The sequence below is a fragment of the Pangasianodon hypophthalmus genome, chromosome 1 (genome assembly GCF_027358585.1).
Source record: "Pangasianodon hypophthalmus isolate fPanHyp1 chromosome 1, fPanHyp1.pri, whole genome shotgun sequence".
Classification (NCBI taxonomy): Eukaryota; Metazoa; Chordata; class Actinopteri; order Siluriformes; family Pangasiidae; genus Pangasianodon; species Pangasianodon hypophthalmus.
The window spans coordinates 31,952,836-31,974,027 of NC_069710.1; the positions used below are offsets into that span (position 1 = coordinate 31,952,836).

General features: G+C 39.1%; 1 protein-coding gene across 1 annotated transcript; it reads left to right on the plus strand.

Moving 5' to 3' along the window:
- Window positions 1-7,405: 7,405 nt before the first annotated feature.
- LOC128318438 (trichohyalin-like) lies at window positions 7,406-16,460 on the plus strand. Its single transcript, XM_053234629.1, has 5 exons — window positions 7,406-9,544; window positions 11,425-11,781; window positions 13,285-13,359; window positions 13,743-13,811; window positions 16,060-16,460. The coding sequence occupies exons 1-5, from the start codon at window positions 7,406-7,408 to the stop codon at window positions 16,279-16,281; spliced, it is 2,862 nt and encodes a 953-aa protein (XP_053090604.1). The 3' UTR covers window positions 16,282-16,460.
- Window positions 16,461-21,192: the final 4,732 nt, after the last annotated feature.

Consider the following 21,192-nt stretch of genomic DNA (forward strand, 5'->3'; position numbering starts at 1 on the left):
GTGTTGCACTTCACTGAGCCTTCAGAGTATTAAGGAACATAGTACCTATAGGAGTTAATGATACTGTAATGATTACCGCCCAACTCTGTTTGGTTTTATGGTGCATGTTAAAGTTGTGTTAAGTACCTACAAGTTTTTACTGAGTAAATAAAAATAACATTTCCATTACCAAACAACATCTGTACTCACTTCCCAATTCGTTTTTGTCCCCAAGAACTGGAGACGAAAATGAGAGAGAAGCGTTGGTAAGTTTCAGCGTTGGTAAGTTGTGCATGTACATTCAGGTGAAGCGAATGAAACCACTTAGTATTGTATGTTTTTATGAAGCTACATTTTGTCTAGTCCACAGTCTTAATTAATTCAACAAAAACTATACACACAACCATATAGGAAATATTTCAACAATTCCTGAAGAGTTTCCTCAGGCAGGGCTTAAGGGTGACTGCGTCAGTTGTCCATTTAGCACTTTACTCCAAGGCAATCTCTGAATCTATTTGGTGGATTACCAAAAAATTAGTGAGCAATTTTGTGCTCCTCAGCTGATGACCCTTCTCAATGATTTTTCCTCAAGTACCACCCTTAGGCCAAAATGTAAAATCCCCACTCTCTTACTACTTGCATTCCCCTGATATGCATTAAGCCAGTGGGACAGCAGCAGAAGAGGAATAATATCTTCTGTTAAACTGTTGGCCGCTTTAATATCTTGAGTTTACAATGAACAAATGTTACATAATGCTAGAGCCCCATGTGGTCACTTGAAAGAAAAGAAACTGGTTGTTAAAAGGAAACACCAACAAACTTGCAGAGTTCGTCTTACAGACCAGTTGAATTTTTTTGTTGTTGTTGTGTTTTACTCCTTTTCAGCACATTTGAAAAGACTGGGAGGTATAGATGACGTGGACATAGTTAAAAAAACGGTTCTCAACACATGGTTAATAAAAATGGTTGCGTAAGTACCTTTTGTTGCATTATTCATCAGAAATATATTCAGCCACATGAAATCATATCCATCTATCACACTGAGCTCTCTCTCAGTGTGTGTCCTATAGGGCTACAACTAACAAATATTTTCATTGTCATTTATTTTTTCATTAATCATTTCACACATAAAATCTTTAAACGAGGATTGTCAGTCGATTTAAAATATGTAATCACGTTAATTACATGGTGTGCTGATAAACACACATTTCAGCCTTTAACAGGCAACAAAGTTGTTAATCTGAAGAGTTTTGAAATCATGAGCCTACAGCAGGTCAGCTGAACTTGTCCATTACATTTCCGGTGCCTTTACATTATTGTCAGGCAGTTTATAATTCCCTCAGTAGAACTCTACACAATCCAAGATGGCAAACAGTTTTCTTCATCATCTTATTCTTTGTCACGTAATGGAGGCGTAGACAGATACAAGTGCAGATTCAAATTTAATAAAGATGAAAACACAAAGCAAGAACTATGAACTTGTGGCAAAATACAAGGACTAAGAAAAATAACCATGAGACATGAAAAGCATAATGAGACAAAGAAAGACAAACACAAGACAACCAGTGCAGCGCAAAACGTGACTATATGTACTAGTGCATTATTGAAACAAAAACATGAAACAGGTGAAACCAGACATGTGCCTTGGTGCAGTGGCTGATGGGAATCGTAGTCTCTAGTCAATTCTGGCATATCCATGACATTCTGCTTCTTCGTCTCTGTAGTAAAAATTTTCCTTCTTGCAGAGAATGCATATGACTGTTCTTACTTGTTCATCTGGGATTAATTAATCGAAATTAACGTGTTAATTGAAAGCCCTAATTTAAACTAATGACAATTTCCAATCACACATTCCCAGAGCACAAAGTGATGGCTTCAGATTGCTTCCTTCATCTAATCAGCAGCCGAGGAAACCTCTATATTTTTATTTTTTAAAAAAGAAATTGGAAATGCACTGAGAAAAACCTGAGAAATGCAAGTAATCCTTTTTACGTCCACCCCATAATCTGACAGAGTACTGCTCCAGAATCAGTGAAGTAGATACAGACCGGAAAACATCATTCTGAGCCGCAACACAAGGCTGAAACACTGTTTGAAGGATACACGACAAAACGCGTTTGATTTAGTTTCACATTAAACATTCTTTCCAGCCCCCTTCAAGAACAGCGTTCTACTTTCTGTTGTAGCGCTGCCACTGTATCAGCCCGTAGGTTGCGTGTGAGAGTGGAATCTGGTGATGCAGTGGCAGTGGTATGGCAAAAAGCATGGCATTGGCTGTGAAACGTAAATAACATGTATACGACACAAATTACGGCGTGTCGTATGTAGATGGCGTGTTAATAAGGGACAGGGTACGCCCTGGTTTCACAGCCAGATCACCATTTGTTTTGAAGAAGTGCGATTGATAAATTGGACATAGGCGAGTTCTTACGTCTTTCTGGATGTTCAAATCTGCACCCCTTGTACGATAAAGTGTACGATAAACTTTGATAATGTGTCCCTTGACAAAAGTAAATATTTTCAACCCTTGTTGAAAGTTGTACTTAAGCTACATTTGTCATTTTCTAACCAAAATTACATTCAATATTTTAAACTTAAATGCGTTTGTGTTGTTCAGAACTCTCTCAATGCCATGATGGCCCAGATGAGTTTAAAGGGGAAATGTGGGAAGCTGCCATTTTCTCAGTCTCTGCTTTGCCAGATCATCTGTGGTAAAGTTTAAAACATGTTACATGAAAATAGGAGCAGGAAGACAACTTCTAAGGACATTTCTGTCCATTTTAGTTGTTTTTTTTTTTTTTTTTTTTTTTTTTGTGATAAGGTTGTGTTTCTCCAAATGACATGAAATTTCACCAAGTAGTCCCAAATTGTAATTTCTCATCAGTGATGTAACTTCAACACAAGTTAATGACTGTCTTTTAATTCATTTTTGTGCCTCTTTTTTTTACTTCTAGTGGTTAAAACTGCATACATTTTGATAAAAAGCTAATTCCGTCATTACATGCAGTCAAATCGGTTAGACAGGTTTCTTGTTTATCCTCTTTAGGCACCCTGTCATTTTTGGTGTGCAGTGTGTGGAATATGGTCCTAATTTGACATGCAGTATGGAGAAAGCTCTCTACATCAGCAGTCTACTTTTGAACTTGTCACACAAGTGTCCTCTGCCCATCGAAGTTTTCGACCAATAATAGGAAAGGTTTTGTGAAATTAAAAATGCTGCTAGTCAAGCAGTGTGTCGTTACCTAGCAACAACAAAGTGGTTTTCTGGCTTCAGAAATCAGGAGAGTTTGTGCACTTTTTGCTTCTTAACATACAAAGTATGACCTCAATGTGATCCTACTTAAACAACTATGGTGCAGCTTTGGAAGATGGTTGGCAACACCATACAGGATTTTTCATACATGGGCTGAAATGGACAGCATTTTTGGTAATCTAACCTGTGTTTGTTTTTCCTCTTTAGACTGTCATCACCACATACACTTCACAAAACAAATGGCATCATGAGGAAGGAATATTATGTGGATATATTTAAGCAACATCTCAAGACATCAGCCAGGAAGTTAAAATAGACAATGACTTCCAAATAGACAATGACCCCATACATACCTCGAAAGTTGTGGCAAAATGGCTTAAGGACAACAAAGTCAAGGTATTGGAGTGGCCATCACAAAGCCCTGACCTCAGTCCGATAGAAAATTTGTGGGCAGAACATAAAAAGCGTGTGCGAGCAAGGAGGCCTACAAACCTGACTCCAGCAATCTATTGTGAGAAGCTTTGGAAGGCTACCCAAAACCTTTGGCCCAAGTTAAACAAGTTAAAGGCAATTCTATCAAATACACTTGTTTAGTATGTGAACTTCTGACCCACTGGGAATGTGATGAAAGAAATAACATCGATGGCTGAACATTGAGGGTTCCTCTGTGGTGATCATCAAGAGCACCAAATTCCTTGGTGTTCGCCTGGCAGAGAACATCACCTGGTCCCTCAACACCAGCTCCAAAACCAAGAAAGCTCAGCAGCGTCTCTACTTTCTTCGAAGGCTGAGGAAAGCCCATCTCCCACCCCCCATCCTCACCATGTTCTACAGAGGGACTATCGAGAGCATCCTGAGCAGCTGCATCACTGCCTGGTTAGGAAATTGCACTATCTCCGATCGCAAGACCCTGCAATGGACAGTGAGGATGGCTGAGAAGATCATTGGGGTGTCTCTTCCCTCCATCACAGACATTTACACCACACGTTGCATCCGCAAAGCCACCAGCATTGTGGACGACCCCACGCACCCCTCACACACACTCTTTACCCTCCTGCTGTCTGGAAAACGGTACCGAAGCATTCAGACCTCACGAGCAGGCTGTGTAACAGTTTCTTCCCCGAAGCCATCAGACTCCTCAACACTCAGAGACTGGACTGAAAATACACACACACACACACACACTCAACTGAACATCACTCTATCCTCTTTGCAATTTTTGCACATCTCCGTATTCAATTTCTGCTGCTACAAATATTTATTATATACTGTATATAATCTTTATACTCTCTACCTGGCTGCTACTCCTTATGTTTACATTTACAGCAACTTATATTGTTACTCTTTTGAACTACTGTCAACTGATTCACTTTCTACTAGAACTGTGTCGGTGCTGCACTGTAACTTACTGTGTCCATTGTCTGTTTTGGTAGTTTTGTACTGTCTAGTGCTGTTTGCACGTTTGCACTGTGCACTTTATATAAATATATGTAATGTCTCCTGGAGTTCTGTGTTTGTTTTATGTAGCACCTTGATCCTGGAGGAACGTTGTTTTGTTTCACTGTGTACTAACTAGCTGTATATGGTTGAAATGACAATAAAGCCACTTGACTTGACTTGACTTGCTGAACTGCTGCACTCCAAATAGCACGATTGAGCTGGAACTAAACTTCTTCAGAGCTGACAGAACAGCAGCAGACTCTGGAAAAGGCAGAGAAGGAGGCGTTTGCATCTACGTAAACAAAAGTTGGTGCACGGACACTGTCGTTACTGAGACACGTTGCTCTGCTGATGTTGAGTACCTCATTAAGAAGTGTAGACCCTTCTATCTAAACCGTGAGTTCCCATGCGCCCTAATCGCTGCTGTGTACATCCCCCTGGATGCTAATGCTAAACTAGCCATGAAAGAACTCGGGGCTAGCATTAGCAAGCTACAAACAGAACATCCAGTACCACAAAAAGACACATGGACAGCTTTTTCCCTTCAGCTGTACTAACTCAGCTTCTAAGCATTAACTGCCAGCCTCCACCTCATAACTAAACATTAGCATTAGACACCACACTACACTGTATTGTACATTACTGCTATTATCTGCAACTATTTACAAGTACTTGCACTTTACTGCAATTATCTGTCATTACTACTGTTATTTACATCAGATGGTTATTTGCACATTATTGCTATTTGCACATCTGCATTTTATCCACTGTATGCATCTACTGCATCATACTGCATGCATCTTACTGTTTACCTCTACCTGTATACTGTTTATTTCAACTTACTGCACCATCATTCTTACTGATTTCTTGAACTTGAACTTAACTGCTATTTGCATTACTGGTATGCATCATACTGTTCACCTTTACCTGTACACTGTTATCTTAACTTACTGCACCATGAACTTCACTTATTTGCTATTTGCACTACTGGTTGGATGCTGACTGCATCTCGTTGTCTCTGTACTTGTACTCTGACAATGACAATAAAGTTGAACTTAACCTCTTAACATGTAGCATTATACAGTCACACAAGAAAGTCATTACAAATACTACTTGATTTAAAAAAAGGTGTATGAAAGTAGTTTGGTCATTAGATATGTGATTTAAATATTTATCTTTATATTGTGAGGATGTTATTACCTAATTATCTAGTTTAGGCTAAATAAGTGCTGATTTTGTTCTGTATTGTTGCTTTATGTACTATAAGGACAAACACAGCAGTATAAAGTCAGATTGTGCTCTTCAGTAAAACACACCTGCTGTTAGTGCAGAGACTTCACTCTGCTCACACCTCCATTACATTCACTTTATTTTATAAAGCCTCTTAGTGCAAAAGCAGAGAAATGGTGGAGTAAAAAACACTGATCTGTTGATATTAATAACCTTCTCACAGCATCAGTTAGATCTGGACAGTTTTTGTAGAATAAAAATGAATCTTTATAATAAAGAAGTTCCTCACACATGAAATTTTCACAGCACCGGCTTCTGGTTTTGAAGCTGCATAAGACAAGAAAAATCACAAAGACGCAAATTAAATTTCAAATATAATTCATTTATTGTTTACACAGAATAAATTAAACCTTTCAAACTGACAGAAAAAAGTTCAAAAGTTGCTTTCAAGCCAAAAAACAAACAAACAAAAAACAAACAAATGTTTTAATATCATTCTTATGTACAATATATTGTTTATGATTCTGATTTGTGGTCTTAAATAAATTATTGCATAATTATTTAATAATAATAATAATAATAATAATAATGATAATAATAATAATAAGGTTAAATCAGTATCATACAGAGTTTTACATAAAATATTCTGCAAAATGAAGCATCATAAATTACATTATCGAAATTATAAAATAAAACAGTCAAATAACTGGTCAAATAACTTTAAAACTATACTACAGATTAAAAATACTAAATAATTCATTAATAGGGCTAATAAATGATAAATAATATAAATAATACGCTAAACAGTAAAAGACGTTAATGGCGCAGGTGTGTTGGGGGTCAAGGCTGTTGCCTAGCAACAGTATGAAGGGCTTTAATGCTGCCATTTTCTCGGCTGTTTGCATCGAGCTGTTTGTGCGTGTTTTCTTCTCTAACACAGTTTTCTCTTTGCCAAGTTTCTCAGCTTGGCTTTTCTTGTGCTCGAGTCCTGTGCTGCAGCTCAGAGCCAGTCTCAGTGTGAGCGTTAAACTCAGCGCCACCGCACTGTTTCCGCTGTTAGCATCGTTAGCATTACAGCTGCGCTCGGCGATGACGTCATCCAGCTCAGGCCGAGCGGAGTGGAGCTACACAATCACTCGCTTTCTACACATTTTACACCTATTATCTTATTTATCACTGGGATTTCGCTCTTCTCTCAGGAAAGAAAGAGATAGAAAAGTGGAGAAAAGTAAGAAAAGTTTGCAAAAAGCCAAAAAAGCTCTCTGCGCGTTCCCTCCACGCTCTGCGCATGCGCAGACAGAGAGCGCGCAAAACAGCGAGAGAGAGCGAGGGCTGTGACGTCACAATCGGGATAACTGTGGTGGGTGTGTGTGGGGGGGCGCCCCAATGTGACGTCACAATCTGACCTGTATGTTGTATAAAAGGAGGCAGAAAGCGGTTCCACTGTCACTATTTCTGATTTGTGATTTTGCCGAGTGAGGAAAGAGAAACACAACTCTGAAGATGTTTAGAAGGATTAGAGAACGATTTAGACGTCGGACGCCGACAAAACCTAAGGAGGATCCTAAAGAGGAGGCCATGAAGGAGGAGTTGGAGAAAGTAGCAAGAGAGATGGAGGAATCTAAGGTGATGCAGAAAAAGCTAGTGGAAGAGAGACACCTGTTGGTGAAGAAGGTGGCAGAGCTGAATGCCATTGTAGCTTCTGAGCAAAAGCAACGGGAGCAGGACATGGAGGAGAGGGACGCCAGACACCAGCAGAACATCAGCGAGCTCCAGGCTTCCCTGAAACTCGGTGAGGAACGGGAGAAGACTGCAGAGCAGGAGAGAGAGAACTTGACAAAAGACAGAGAGCAACTGGAGAAACGTGTCGCACAGCTGGAGGCCACTTTGGCTTCTGAGCAAAAAAAACAGGAAGAAGAAAGAGAGAAGGTCAAGAAGGACATGGAGGAGAGGAACGCCAGACACCAGCAGAACATCAGCGAGCTCCAGGCTTCCCTGAAACTCAGTGAGAAATGGGAGAAGACTGCAGAGATGGAGATAGAGAGCTTGATAAGAGAACAAGAGCATCTGGTGAACCACGTTGCACAGCTGGAGGCCGCTTTATCTTCTGAGCGAAAAAAACAGGAAGAAGAAAGAGAGAAGGCCAAGGAGAGGAACACTGCACATCTCCAGAACATCACCGAGCTCCAGGCTTCCCTGAAACTCAGTGAGGAGCGGGAGAAGACTGCAGAGCTGGAGAGAGACAGCTTCATGAAAGACCGAGAGCGACTGGAGAAACGTGTTGCTGAGCTGGAGGCCACTTTGGCTTCTGAGCAAAAAACATCGGAGCAGGAAAGAAAGAAGGCCAAGCTAGAAATAGACAAGAGGAACCCTGCACAACTCCTGGCTTCCCAGAAACTCTGTGAGGAACAGGAGAAGACTGCAGAGCTGAAGAGAGAGCGCTTGATGAGAAACGTAGAGCGACTTGATAAAACCTTTGCACAGCTGGAGGCCACTTTGGCTTTTGAGCGACAAACACGGGAGCAGGGAAGACAGAAGGCCAAGCAGGACATGGAGGAGAGGAACACTGCTTACCTCCAGAACATCACAGAGCTCCAGGCTTCCCTGAAACTCTGTGAGGAACGGGAGAAGGCTGCAGAGCTGGAGAGAGAGAACTTGATGAGACACCAAGTGCATCTGGAGAACCATGTTGCACAGCTGGAGGGAACCTTGATTTTTGAGCAACAAAAATGGGAGCAGGAAAGAGAGAAGGCCAAATTATACATGGAGGAGAGGAACACTGCATACCTGCAGAACATCACCAAGCTCCAGGCTTCCCTGAATCTCTGTGAGGAACGTGAGAAGACTGCAGAGCTAGAGAGAGGGAGCTGGATGAGAAAACGAGAGCATCTGGAGAAAAACGTTGCAGAGCTGGAGGCCACTTTGGCTTTTGAGCGACAAAAACGAGACCAGGAAAGAGAGAAGGCCAAGCTCTACATGGAGGAGAGGAAAACTGCATACCTCCAGAACATCACCGAGCTCCAGGCTTCCCTGAAACTCTGTGAGGAACGGGAGAAGACTGCAGAGCTGGAGAGAGAGAGATTGCTGAGACACCGAGAGCATCTGGAGAAACATGTTGCACAGCTGGAGGCCAATTTGGCTTCTGAACGAAAAAAATGGAAGCAGGAAAGAAAGAAGGCCAAACTGGACATAGAGGACAGGAACAGTACACATCTCCAGAACATCACCGAGCTCCAGGCTTCCCTGAAACTCTGTGAGGAATGGGAGAAGACTGCAGAGCAGGAGAGAGAGAGCTGGAGGAGAAACCGAGAGCGAATGGAGAAACATCTTGCTCAGCTGGAGAGCAGTTTGGCTTCTGAGCGAGAGGACCATGAGCAGGAAAAAAACAAGCTCAAGCTGGACAATGAAAAGATGAACACCACTCTCCTGGAGAAAATCACCAAGCTCAAGGTTTTCCTGGAACTTGGTGAAGAAAAACAGGAGAAGGCAGAGCTGAAGAGCAAAACGGAGCAATTGGAGAGACTGAGAGCAATTGAAAAAATGTGCAGAGCGAGAGCACCGGAACCAGGAACAATAGAAGTCCAAGCACGATGCCTGCAAGAAGAACAGCAGGCAGTGCTTGGACAAACGCCTGGAGAACGAGTGCTCACGTGCCAATGATGAGATAAAGTTAAAAAAAAAAAAAAAAAAGTAAAGTAAAAAAAAGGTAAAGTAAAGTAAAAAAAAAAAAAGTAAAGTAAACAAAAAAGTAAAAAAATGAAAAAAGTAAAGTAAAAAAAGTAAACAAAATAAATAAAAAAAAGTAAAGTAAAAAAAAAAGAAAAAAAAGTAAAAAAAGTAAAGTAAACAAAAAAGTAAAAAAAAAAAGTAAAGCAAAAAAGCAAAGTAAAAAAAAAGTAAAGTAAAAAAATAAAATAAATAAATGAATAAAAAAGTAAACAACAAAGTAAAAAAATAAAAAAAGTAAAGTAAAAAAAGTACACAAAATAAATAAAAAAGTAAACAAAATAAATAAAGTAAAGTAAAAAATGTAAATAAATAAATAAATAAAGTAAACAAAATAAATAAAAAAAAGTAAAGTAAAAAAAAAAAAGTAAAGTAAAAAAAAGTAAAGTAAACAAAAAAGTAAAAAAAAGTAAACAAAAAAGTAAAAAAAAGTAAAGTAAACAAAAAAGTAAAAAAAAGTAAAGTAAACAAAAAAGTAAAAAAAAGTAAAGTAAAAAAAAAGAAAAAAAAGTAAAGTAAAAAAAAGTAAAGTAAACAAAAAAATAAAAAAAGTAAAGTAAAAAAAATGAAAAAAAAGTAAAGTAAAAAAAAGTAAAGTAAACAAAATAAATAAAACAAACAAATAAATAAATAACAAAAAAATAAAAAAAAGTAAATAAAAAGTAAACAAAATAAATAAAAAAGTAAACAAAATAATTTTAAAAAAGTAAAGTAAAAAAATGTAAATAAATAAATAAATAAAAAAGTAAAGGAAAAAAAATGAAAAAAAAAATAAAACAAAAAAAAACTCCATGCTTTACCTCAACTGAGATAAAGGAGCAGGAGCAGTGTGAAAATGACTGGACTTTTCTTCTTTCAAAATCAATAAAATAAAAGATCAATAAAAATCTCAAGAATGAACATTGTGTGTGTGTTTTTGTTTCTTTTATTAAAGTGTTAGATATAACAACAACAATAATAATAATAATAATAATAATAATAATAATAATAAAAGAACTTGTATTTGAAGGTCACATTAGCTTGGATACTCTAAAACAGTGTTTCTCAACTGATGGGTTGCAGATTGCTGGTAAGAAAGAATGTAGAAAAAAGCAAATGATGAAGCGTAACAAAACAGGAAACAATGAAGCAAATTATAGTAAATAATAATAAAATAAAAAAGGAACGCCCCTTGTAGCAGTTGTTATAGCCAAATTAAAACATTTGGTCATGTCGTGTTGTGCATCCAATCAAATTCTGTCCAATTCTTCTGTAAACAATTGGAGTTAACGTATAAACGGAGTGAAATTCCCTCTTCCTCAAAAAGAATGGAAAAACACTATGCAAGGTAAACGAAAATAAGACCTGGATTACATAAAATATGGCTTCACGTGCACAGAAGACAAGCATGGTTTGTGTAAGACCCACAGTGTGTTTTGTGCGGTGAGTTACTGACTCTGGAAAGCATGAAACCATCGAAATTCAAAAGGCATTTAGAGACAAAACACTCAAGCACTCAAACACCATAAAGACAAACCTGATGAGTTTTTCAAAACAAAGTAAAGGGATCTGGACACATCTCAAAAAACACATCACAAAAACCGTGTGTCTGTTGGTGAAGAAGGTGGCAGAGCTGAATCTTAGCTTCTGAGAGAAAGCACCAGGAGCTAGACAGAGAACTTGATGAGAGACTGAAAGCAACTGGAGAAAAAAGTTGCATAGCTGGAGGCCACTTTGGCTTCTGAGCACAATAAACATGAGCAGGAAAGAGAGAAGGCCAACAGGACATTAAGGAGAGGAACAATACACTCCTGCAGAACTTCTCCAAGCTCAAGGGTTCCCTGAAAATCTGTGAGGAACAACAGAAGATTGCAGAGCAGGGGAGAAAAAAGAGGATAGGAGCCTCAGAGCTACTGAAAAAAGCTGCACAGCTGAACAGATTGACACTTCAGTGCAAGAGGAACAGGAGCATGAAAAAGAGAAGATCAAGCTGGACATGGAGAAGAGGAAAGCAGCTCCAGAACATCACCGAGCTCCAGGCTTCCCTGAAAAAATGTGAGGGACGACAGGAGATGGCACAGCTGGGGGCCGGTTTGGATTCAGAGCAAGAGCGCCAGAACCAGGAACAACAGAAGAACAAGCAGGATGGCCTTGGGCAAACACCTGGAGAACGAGTTCTCATGTGCCAATGATGAGGTAAAGTGAAAAACACTCCATGCTTTACTCATAACTGGGGTAAAGGAGCAGGAGCAGTGTAAAAATGACTGAACTTTTCTTCTTTCAAAACAATCAATAAAAATTTTAAGCATGAACTCTGCGTTTTATTAAATAATAATAATAATAATAATAATAATAATTGTTGTTGCTGTTATTATACATAATATTTTACTCATATTCACAGTGACACTCATCACTACACTCCAAACTTAGAGAACTAGTAAAATACATCCAGTAGTCTTTTTTAAATTACTTCATATCAAGTCGTATCACATGGAGCAGTGAATGCATGATGGTTTAACATCCATTTCGCTAATGTCAGTTCACAGTGTGTTTGGAGTGGTGTTATATAGCGTGTGACCCACACCATGTTCCAACTTTGCCGCTTTGCCGGGACGAGACTCCTTTTAGTGTCAGTGAAATTGTACAGCACTCACTGATGATATGCGGAAATATGTGAACATGATAAAAGAAGTAAGCATGTAAGTAAGCATGATATTATGTGCAAAATATACTTCACACATATATGAAATCTGTTGTTTAAATCATTGTTGAGCAATTTAACGCAAACCAAAGAACTGTACATTTCAGCAATTAACAGCATTCTGTCCTCCACTGGACCTCTACATGAAAGCAATGCCATGGTTTCTCTGGGTACTCCAGAACCTAGCGACAGCACTAGGTTCACAGTAACTTTAAAGTCTCCACAGATCATTATGCCTCCATCTTTCTTTAGAATTGGAACGATGGGCGTTGCCCAATTATTAACAATGACTGGTTCCAGCACACAAGCCTTCACAAGTTCAGTTCAGTTTGCCTCTACCTTGGGGTTGAGTGCATTTGGCAAGGGACGAGCCATTAAGAACTTTCGTTGACTTCCTGGCTTAAAGCTCTATTTCACTTTGATTTTCTTCATGCTGCCTAACTCAAGTTTAAGAACTTTCTTCTAGGACCAGCTTTTTAGGTGTCATCATGCGTATGGCCTGCCAGTCCACCTTAAGTTGCTCCAGCCAGGAAGGTCCCAGCAGAAGGGGTAGACAGCCATTACCACGTACAATGGCAGTCTTTTGGTTTGTCCATTCGGTTCAACTGTTACCTGAGTCAGTCCTTTCATGGCCACTGATTCCCCGTATATGGTTTAAGAATTACTTTTGACGGTTTGAGTGACAGATGTCCCAGGATTTTGCTGTATACTATTTTCAACACCAGCGACACAGCTGCATCAATGTCCATCTCCATCTTCACCGGCTGTCTTTCCAGCACCACAGTGACCCTATAAGCCTTGGTGCCCCCTGCATCAGTCAGCACACGCAAAGGAAATTCATCTTCAGAAGTGTCAGTAAACTCCCTGTTTTCCTTTTCTTTTGCTTCCTTCTGAGCATTGTTTTCTGGTGTGTTTTTTTCCTTGATTTTTTAAATTTCTCCATGCACATTATATGTGTCCTTGTTTTTGTTTACAGCTGCAGCACTCTATATCTATATTTATATGCACCAGCATGCGCTTGGTGAATGTCCAGTCTTACCGCAACGGAAAGGTGGCCCTTTGTTGGGGTTTGTTTTTCAGTCTCAATCTTACCCACTTTACTGTTTGAGCTCAGTTGTTGAGCTTCTTTAGCAGCCAGTTCCATGGAGACACTCAGCTCAATTGCTCTTTGCAATGTCAGGTTGCTCTCTGTTAACAGCCTTTTCTGTATGGCCTCACAGCAAAGACCACACACTAAACTATCCCTGAGTGTATCATTCAGCGCATCATTAAACTCGCAGTGTTTGGCTTTTTGAGGACTGCCACAAACATCATCCGTTTCCCCTTCTAGTTGATTGCGTCGGTGAAACCGAAATCTCTCCGCAATTACCAAGACCTTTGGTGAGAAATGTGCTTGGAGAGTGTCCACTATTTGATTACATGTTTTCTCTCCAGGTTTCTCTGGCTGAACCAGGTTTTGCAGCAGAGTGGATGTCTTCGGACCCATCACACTTAAAACAGGGGGTACCACTTTATCTTGCTCTGTTGCATAAGCTGCTACAACATACTCGAATAGTTCTGTGTATGAACTCCACTGCTCGAAACTCTCATCAAAAGCACCCATGTTACCAAAGACTGCTGCCATAATCTTCCATTATTCTGTAGTTTAACAACCGATTAAATCACTTATCTGAAATTGTTGTCTTTCCTCCACCTTTTAGCCAAGACATCCACTAGCCACCAGCTCCGGATTAGCTTTGCTGCTTCTCCAGCAATTTTGCTGATAAGCCTTTATTTTTTTCCACATCTGCACAGCACATGCTGAGTTATAATTACGTCATTGCCACTTTGTCCCGTATTAGGAGGGAAAATAATGGACTATGCAGGTAGGCACGACACATACGTGTACATGTAGTTTATTTTCAGAGAACAATCACAGAAAAACTTCACTTTGAATACAGACAAGACTTTATTATACGATTCTAAACTACCACATACAGTAGAAACTAATCTAACACATACACACACACACACACACACACACATGCATACACATATAAAGGAATGACATAGAAGGAATGAGTTTTGTAGTATAAGAATGACAGAATGCTAGATTTTTGGCAATGTATAGAATTCAGTTAGACCATGACCTGAGCGAACCATCACTACATTAATTTCAACCCATGTATTATCTTGAATTGTTTTATAAAGCACTTAACTTTTACTGCACCAGCTTAAAGAGAGTTGGGAGGTATCATACTTGCGTTGCCTTAGTTTGGTGGGAGGAGAGTGTTGAGGTGCCGTCAGTGGTCAGGAGGTCTAGATGAATTGGGATCGGAGATCTGAAGAAGTTGATCACGGCCAAAAGCTAGTTTCAGAATAAGATCTTAGGGTAGATCTAACCGAAAAGACTTTGTGTTAAATAAAAGCTACCTGAGTAAAGAAACTGAGACAAAAACTTAAAGAAAAGAAAATGAAGATAAGGACTGGATGGCCAGACAAAAAGGATGAACAAGACCTTCTGCCAGCATCGCCAGCCTAATGATTAATGAGGTTTTATTCTTTCTGGCTAACCCAGCCCGCTTGGGGTTCCAACCAATCAGAAGTTATCTTTAGGACAAGGCTTGCCTCCAACTAGCTCAGACTTGCTGGTGCCAGCTTGACAGGATCTCAGATGTTATGGCCCAGATGGTCCTGGAGTGTGGATTCGGGGCCTCTCATGGAATTCTGCTTATTGATTAAAGCATCCCTGCCTGATTCACTCTGAGGTCCTACAAAACTATTGCAGTTTTGGAATAAATCCATTAGGTGGCGCAGTTTATTAGGTTAGGCCTCACTTGAGAGAATAGCAGCAAATTTGGTTCCTCAATCCAGTGGCTTAGCATTTTTAGCTGTGTATAGTCATAGTCTTGTAGAAATGAAGAAACAATAAAGCGAAATGGAATATATACGAAATGGAAATTATGTTTTCTAAATTCATTTCTGGGTATTAAATCAAGTCCTACTTTTATATGCGGGTTTGTATAAGCGGAAGTCGATTAGCTTGTCAGCTAGCTACACATGAAATCCGTATGGAGAAAATTAGATGATAGCAATGTAGCTAATGATCTATTTCTGTTTGGCTGGTGGCCATTAGATATGTGTTAAAGGGAGCAGCACAATTTATCAAGCTTGTAAGTGAACTTACTTTACTTTAGGACTTTAGATTGAAAACCAAAACTTCTTGAGCAAAATTTATAAAGTGTGAAAGTAAAGATAAACTTGATAAACATAGATAAATTGCAAGTGTATAACAATACATGTCATAATCAGCCATTTTATTCGATAAATAAAAAAGGGTTCAACTAAAACAAAGTGCAGATTTGATGAAATCATGTTCTGGCCTTCAGCATTTATCCTTCCACAAAACTAATACATACAGAGTGGTCAAAGAGATGGGGGTAGTAAAACTTTTATTTTTTCTTTATTTATAATTAAAAATTATTCCTTATTTTATTCTTATTTTATCGGTAAAGCATTTATCTATCTAATTTATTACAGTTTTATTCAAAACATCATTGAATGGCTGTTATGATTTTGTTGAATACTAACCATATCCACTCTGTTTTTAGATGACACTTAGTCATTAGTAGTCTCCCTCTAGAGGTGGTGCTAATGGAGCTCGTGTACAAGCGCCTCGCCGTCCATATGTGATAGATCTGCTGGAATGGATCGAGACGCCCATAGACTTCATCTTGATCCTGGAGCGGCCTGATCCCCTCGCTGACCTCTACAATACTCTAGACATCTACACAACAGCGCTTCTAACCTCAATCTCAACCTCAAACCGCCATGCAGTAAGTCGCTCAGGCTGCATGTTACTGCCATGACCGCGGTGTGTGTGGTCATCCGAGACATTAAAGAAGACAACATTCTCCTGAACACTCTGGAAGTGAAGCTGATCGATGTCGGCTCTTCTTTTCTCCATAAAGGTGCACTAGGTAAGATTTCTTAAAATTAATTAAGATCAGGTATCAGTTAAATAGGTGGAGCTGAAGAAAATTTGAATGATTTTTTTCTTACTCTTTGAACCTGTCCCGCCTTTTCCCCACCCATGAACACAAAGCAGTGGTTCAGGCAGGGTTAGCATGCTAACTAGAGTTAGCATTAGCATGGACTGTCATAGCATCACTTTCAAGCACACCATATAACACTAGAAACACATGAAATCCAACTCATAATGATTGACGTATGAGAATGGTCACAAGTGCAGTCGCTGTCTTTTTCTTTATATTAAACTCTTATAAGTGCTAAGCTGTGGTATTAGCATGTTCGCAGGGGGCGGAGTGACGGGGTGTCAGGGAATGTCTATAAAATGACTGACAGGATAGCCAAGTAAACATAATCATAACAGAGTTTTCCCATCTACGCAATACTCCTGGGGTCACAGCTTAAACCATTTTTTCTACATCATTTTCCAGCATATTTGTATTATTGGTAAAAAAAAACTGACTATTGGACCTTTAAGGACGCAGCTTACATGCAGTATGGAGGTAAGCCCATCTCAGGGATGAATAGATTTGATGGAAATTCAGTGGCGGATAATTATCATGATCTTGCCGACAATACTCTTTCTCTGTCTTTCGTTCAACAGCTCCAATTTTCTTCCCACCTGAATGGATAGTTAACTACGATGTGGACAGCAAGATTGATGTTGGTAATCTGCACTTAACCGATGGTCTGTCTGAAGGTGAGAAAATACAGACGCTGTACGTTCAGACCTGTATGCAAAGCTGGAAAATGTCCACAGCAAAATGGCTCTTATTGAAGAAATGACTAACTGACAGAAAATATGAACATGAAGAGTAGTTTTAGGTTTTAAACCAATTTTCTGTTTTAAACCAAGTTCATTACGGCACACAGCCTGCCGCAGTCTGATAAGGGGGTGTCTGGAACCAGACGCCGAAAGAAGACCAACCCTCGAGCAGATCCTTGCACATGACTGGTTCTGAGGCCAGGTTCGTGCAGAGTGCCTGAATAGACCTAAATATAATGAGCTACAATGAGAATATACACTACAACCACAGCAGAGCTCATTTTCCAACAGACTCATTCAGCTCCGCTGCCATAAAGAACGTTTTAGGAAATCATTCTTACCTTTCAGCATAACACTGTACAACAGCTCATCTCTGTGTGAAAGGTGAACACACAACTGCACAACCCTCTGCACATACTATTTATGTCATACATATGTTGTATATATTATCCACTGCCATTTTTGCACACCTGTTTTTATTGCTTGTTTTTCCTTTTATTTATTACTATTACTTTTTTTGATGTTGTACATATCTTTATTTAATATTCAGTGAGTTTCTTGTAGACCTCCTTTTAATTTTATTGTTATTCTTTATGCTGCTCTAACATAATTTCCCTTGGGGGGTCAAATCTTGAATTCAGACAAAAACACTATAAAGACAAGATATTTCATATTTTACCTAATCAGCTTCATTGTTTTTTTAATGCATACGTTTATTCTGAAATTAATGCCTGCAACATATTCCAAAAAAAGTTGGGACGGGGCAATTTAGGACTAATAATGATGTGATTTCTTTTCCAGAGTAATAGTAGCAGTAGTAAATAAATTAAATGCATTCTTTACACAGAAACAATTTGGCTATAATTAACCTATTAAGCATGTAATGACTTAACCAAACAAATCGACTGGTTAATCATGTACATAAATAAGTAGAGGAATGCAGAAGATGGTGTTTGTGTGCTGTTTCTAAATCAGAGATGCCGTTTAAGACGCCCAAATCATCCATGAGGTCGGACGTTTCATCTTAATGCTGCTCGCTGTATAAATATGAACCTCTTCGATCTTAGTGGCGATGTGAAAGATACGGGCTGCACAGGGGTTAGATTATGGTCCTCCTTGGTCTAGTGCAGAAGGAGCTGGCAAGAAGAACCAAGAGAATTTGGATGGTGGATTTCTGCAGACTGGAGGTGATGCCCATGGGCTTAGCAAGACTGCGGTATCCAAATCTCTGCATACAGTCACAAAAGCACTGCTGCGCCATGAAGCCCAAACCAGTTTTCATGCCATTGCAAACATTCCTGGAATTGTGGATGCGATGGATGATGCACTGACCCCTAATACATACTCTCAGCCTCTTGAGCCCCACCTACATCTGCTGTAAAGGCTTCTCAGCATTGAACCTGCGAGTCATATACAACAACCATGGACTCTTTACAGACTTTGTGGCCAAGTGGCCTGGGAGTACACATGACTCCTTCATCTGCGCCAATTCTGGTGTGTGTCAGATGGCAAAGGACGGTGCAATCGCTGTTGGATACTTACTGGGTGACAGCAGGAATCCACTCCATTCATATTTACTCACTCTGGTCTTGAAATCCCCAAACTGAGGCTGAAGAGAGATAGCAGGGCACATTAGAGGACATGCAGTGCTGTAGACCGAGCTGTGGGCATTTGAAAAATGCTTAAATGGTGCCTACACAAATAATTGCAGGTCTTAGATTTTTTACACAAATGCAGCTGTGCCGTCATTGTTGTGTTCGCTATACTACACAGTCTTGCACCATGGTCTGCTTTTTTTACCCTGTGTTTCATGTAAATTATACTATTCTTGATTAGTATATGGTTTTACAAGTTTTAATACTTCTGAGGTTTAATAATAAGGAATATATGTGCAGTAAATCTGTGGTTTGGGTTTCTACTGCCCATGGTTTTCTGGCACAGGTGCTGAAGCGGAGTGAACAAAGACCTACTTACAACTTTTTTGTTATACTGCAGATTTTCATTCCAAACCAACAGGAGCTCACCTGCTATAAACACCTTTGACACACAGGCACATACTTTTGGACACCTATTCGTGATCATGGTTCCCATAATCATGGAAACATGGGAGAAATGTACAGAATCGTTTAATGGGCCTGGATCTGAATTTGAAAATGAAACAGACTTCCCCTACGTTGGGGGAACTATGCTGCTCTCGCTCTCGCTAGTCCTCTCTGATGTCTGGATGTGCTCCTCGAATGCTGTGATCTTCTCCATCCGAAGGCTAACTAGTCAATATTCTCACAAGTAAAGCTATTACTAGTGACGGAAGAACAATCAGAAACAAGAATTCAGCAGCAATGTGGTGTAATGCAAAATCATTTTAGCAGGAATATGGAGTTAGAGGAACATGAGCTGGTGTTAAGTGCTGCAGGGTGACGGCTTTTACAGAGTCAGTGAGAGAAAAATCAGATTTGCAGAGATTTGGAGAGGAGTGAGAGAGACAGAGAGAAAAAAAAAGCTGTAGGTTGTCATTAGTTGCCTCCGGACTTGTGGGTTTAAAGGAGATCAGGCTGTGTGGAATTAACCTCAAATTACAGAGATTGGTGATGCATGAAGCACTTTATCAGAGTAAAAAAAGAAAATGGAAGAAATAAATCGGCCGTGTTCAGCAAAAAGTCAGGGGGAAAAAACCCTCTGAGCAAAAATATGACACTCTGAAGCACTCAGCTGTAGAAATCAAAGAATGTATGAGAGCAGCGTAATAAGAATCGGGAGAATAATGGTGCTGCCGTTTTCATTAGATCTGACAGTTTAAGTGTAGACGAGCAGAACTTTCTGACAGAACAGCATGTTGATCAGTGCAGGATAACAGATAATACAGTAAGAGGATCCATCTGGAGTAAAAACTATATACTGATGCCCCAGAAATTCAGTAATTGTGAGTCAAATTAAAAGAGTTGAGTGGGCGGTGACCTGAGTAAGGGTCTTGGTGTGGTTGCAGCCCCTCTTAAATTACAGGTTTGCTGTAAAATCATACAATTTAGACCAGAAATGTCCATGAGGTCAGGCAGTCAGTTCCCAAACTGAAACACTGCTCTTGATGCAGATGGTCCAATTTACTTCCTACATTAAACTAGTGGTGAGACTCAATCTGGAATGTAGTGATGGAGACGGATTCAAGCGCAGGCAATTTTATTTGCACCAGCTGAACAAAACAATACAAAACAAGAAAATAACAAGGATAGGAGAAACTGGGGAAAGACACATACTACTACTAAAAGAAAAAAACTGCATGAGCAACAGGGTTTATATAAATCAACTAATCAAAGGGGAAACGTTAATGGCCAAAACGTGACAAAAGCAACCAAATTAAATCACAATCAGTGTTCTAACAAACCCTTCCTCACTACAAACCAGCTTCACTTAGATACAGTGCTAATGATTTTTGATTTTTTCATTTTTTTTGATAATGATTTTTTTTAATTAGTGGTCTTTTCAGTAATATCTTAAAAACATTCATTATGATTTAATTTGTGCAGCTTCCTAGGTGCTACATATTTGTGTCCTTGTCATTTTTGTAACTGGAATTTCCATATTACACTACAAAAATAAAGTTTTATATATATATAAATATATATATATAATGTTTTTTTTTAAATAAACATTCACTTGCAACTTACCTACAGTAAGAAATAATTTAACATTTACTTTACTTGAAGCACTCAATTATGACATTTTAAAGTTTTTTTTTAAACCTTTAATAAATATTACAGTTGACATTATTAGCTATAAAGGCTGTGAACTACTCAAGCACACAGCATTATAATGAATAGCGACACATGAAATTATTCATAGAACATTTTTAGGGCTTTATGAGGCATTATTAGAGATTCTTATAGGGAATCATTACTGAGGTACAAAAAGTGATAAGAAGAGTTATAATGATTTATGAATACGGGCTTCATAGAAAGTGATACCTGAGAAGAACAGCAAAAAGAAAGGAGTGAAGGAGATTAATAACCAGAGGATGTGAGTTTCAGGAGAATTGGGGAAGTCAGTAGGACATGACTGGAGGCCAGGACTGGAGTTCGTAGAGAAAAGTCTTAGAGAGAGATGTCAGGAAGAGAC

Coding starts and splice junctions, on each gene's coding strand:
- LOC128318438 (XM_053234629.1), top strand. CDS start 7,406: ATGTTTAGAAGGATTAGAGAACGATTTAGACGTCGGACGCCGACAAAA. Junction 9,545..11,424: donor GACAAACGCCTGGAGAACGA/GTGCTCACGTGC, acceptor ACACTCCTGCAG/AACTTCTCCAAGCTCAAGGG. Junction 13,360..13,742: donor AGTCTTACCGCAACGGAAAG/GTGGCCCTTTGT, acceptor TTTTCTCTCCAG/GTTTCTCTGGCTGAACCAGG.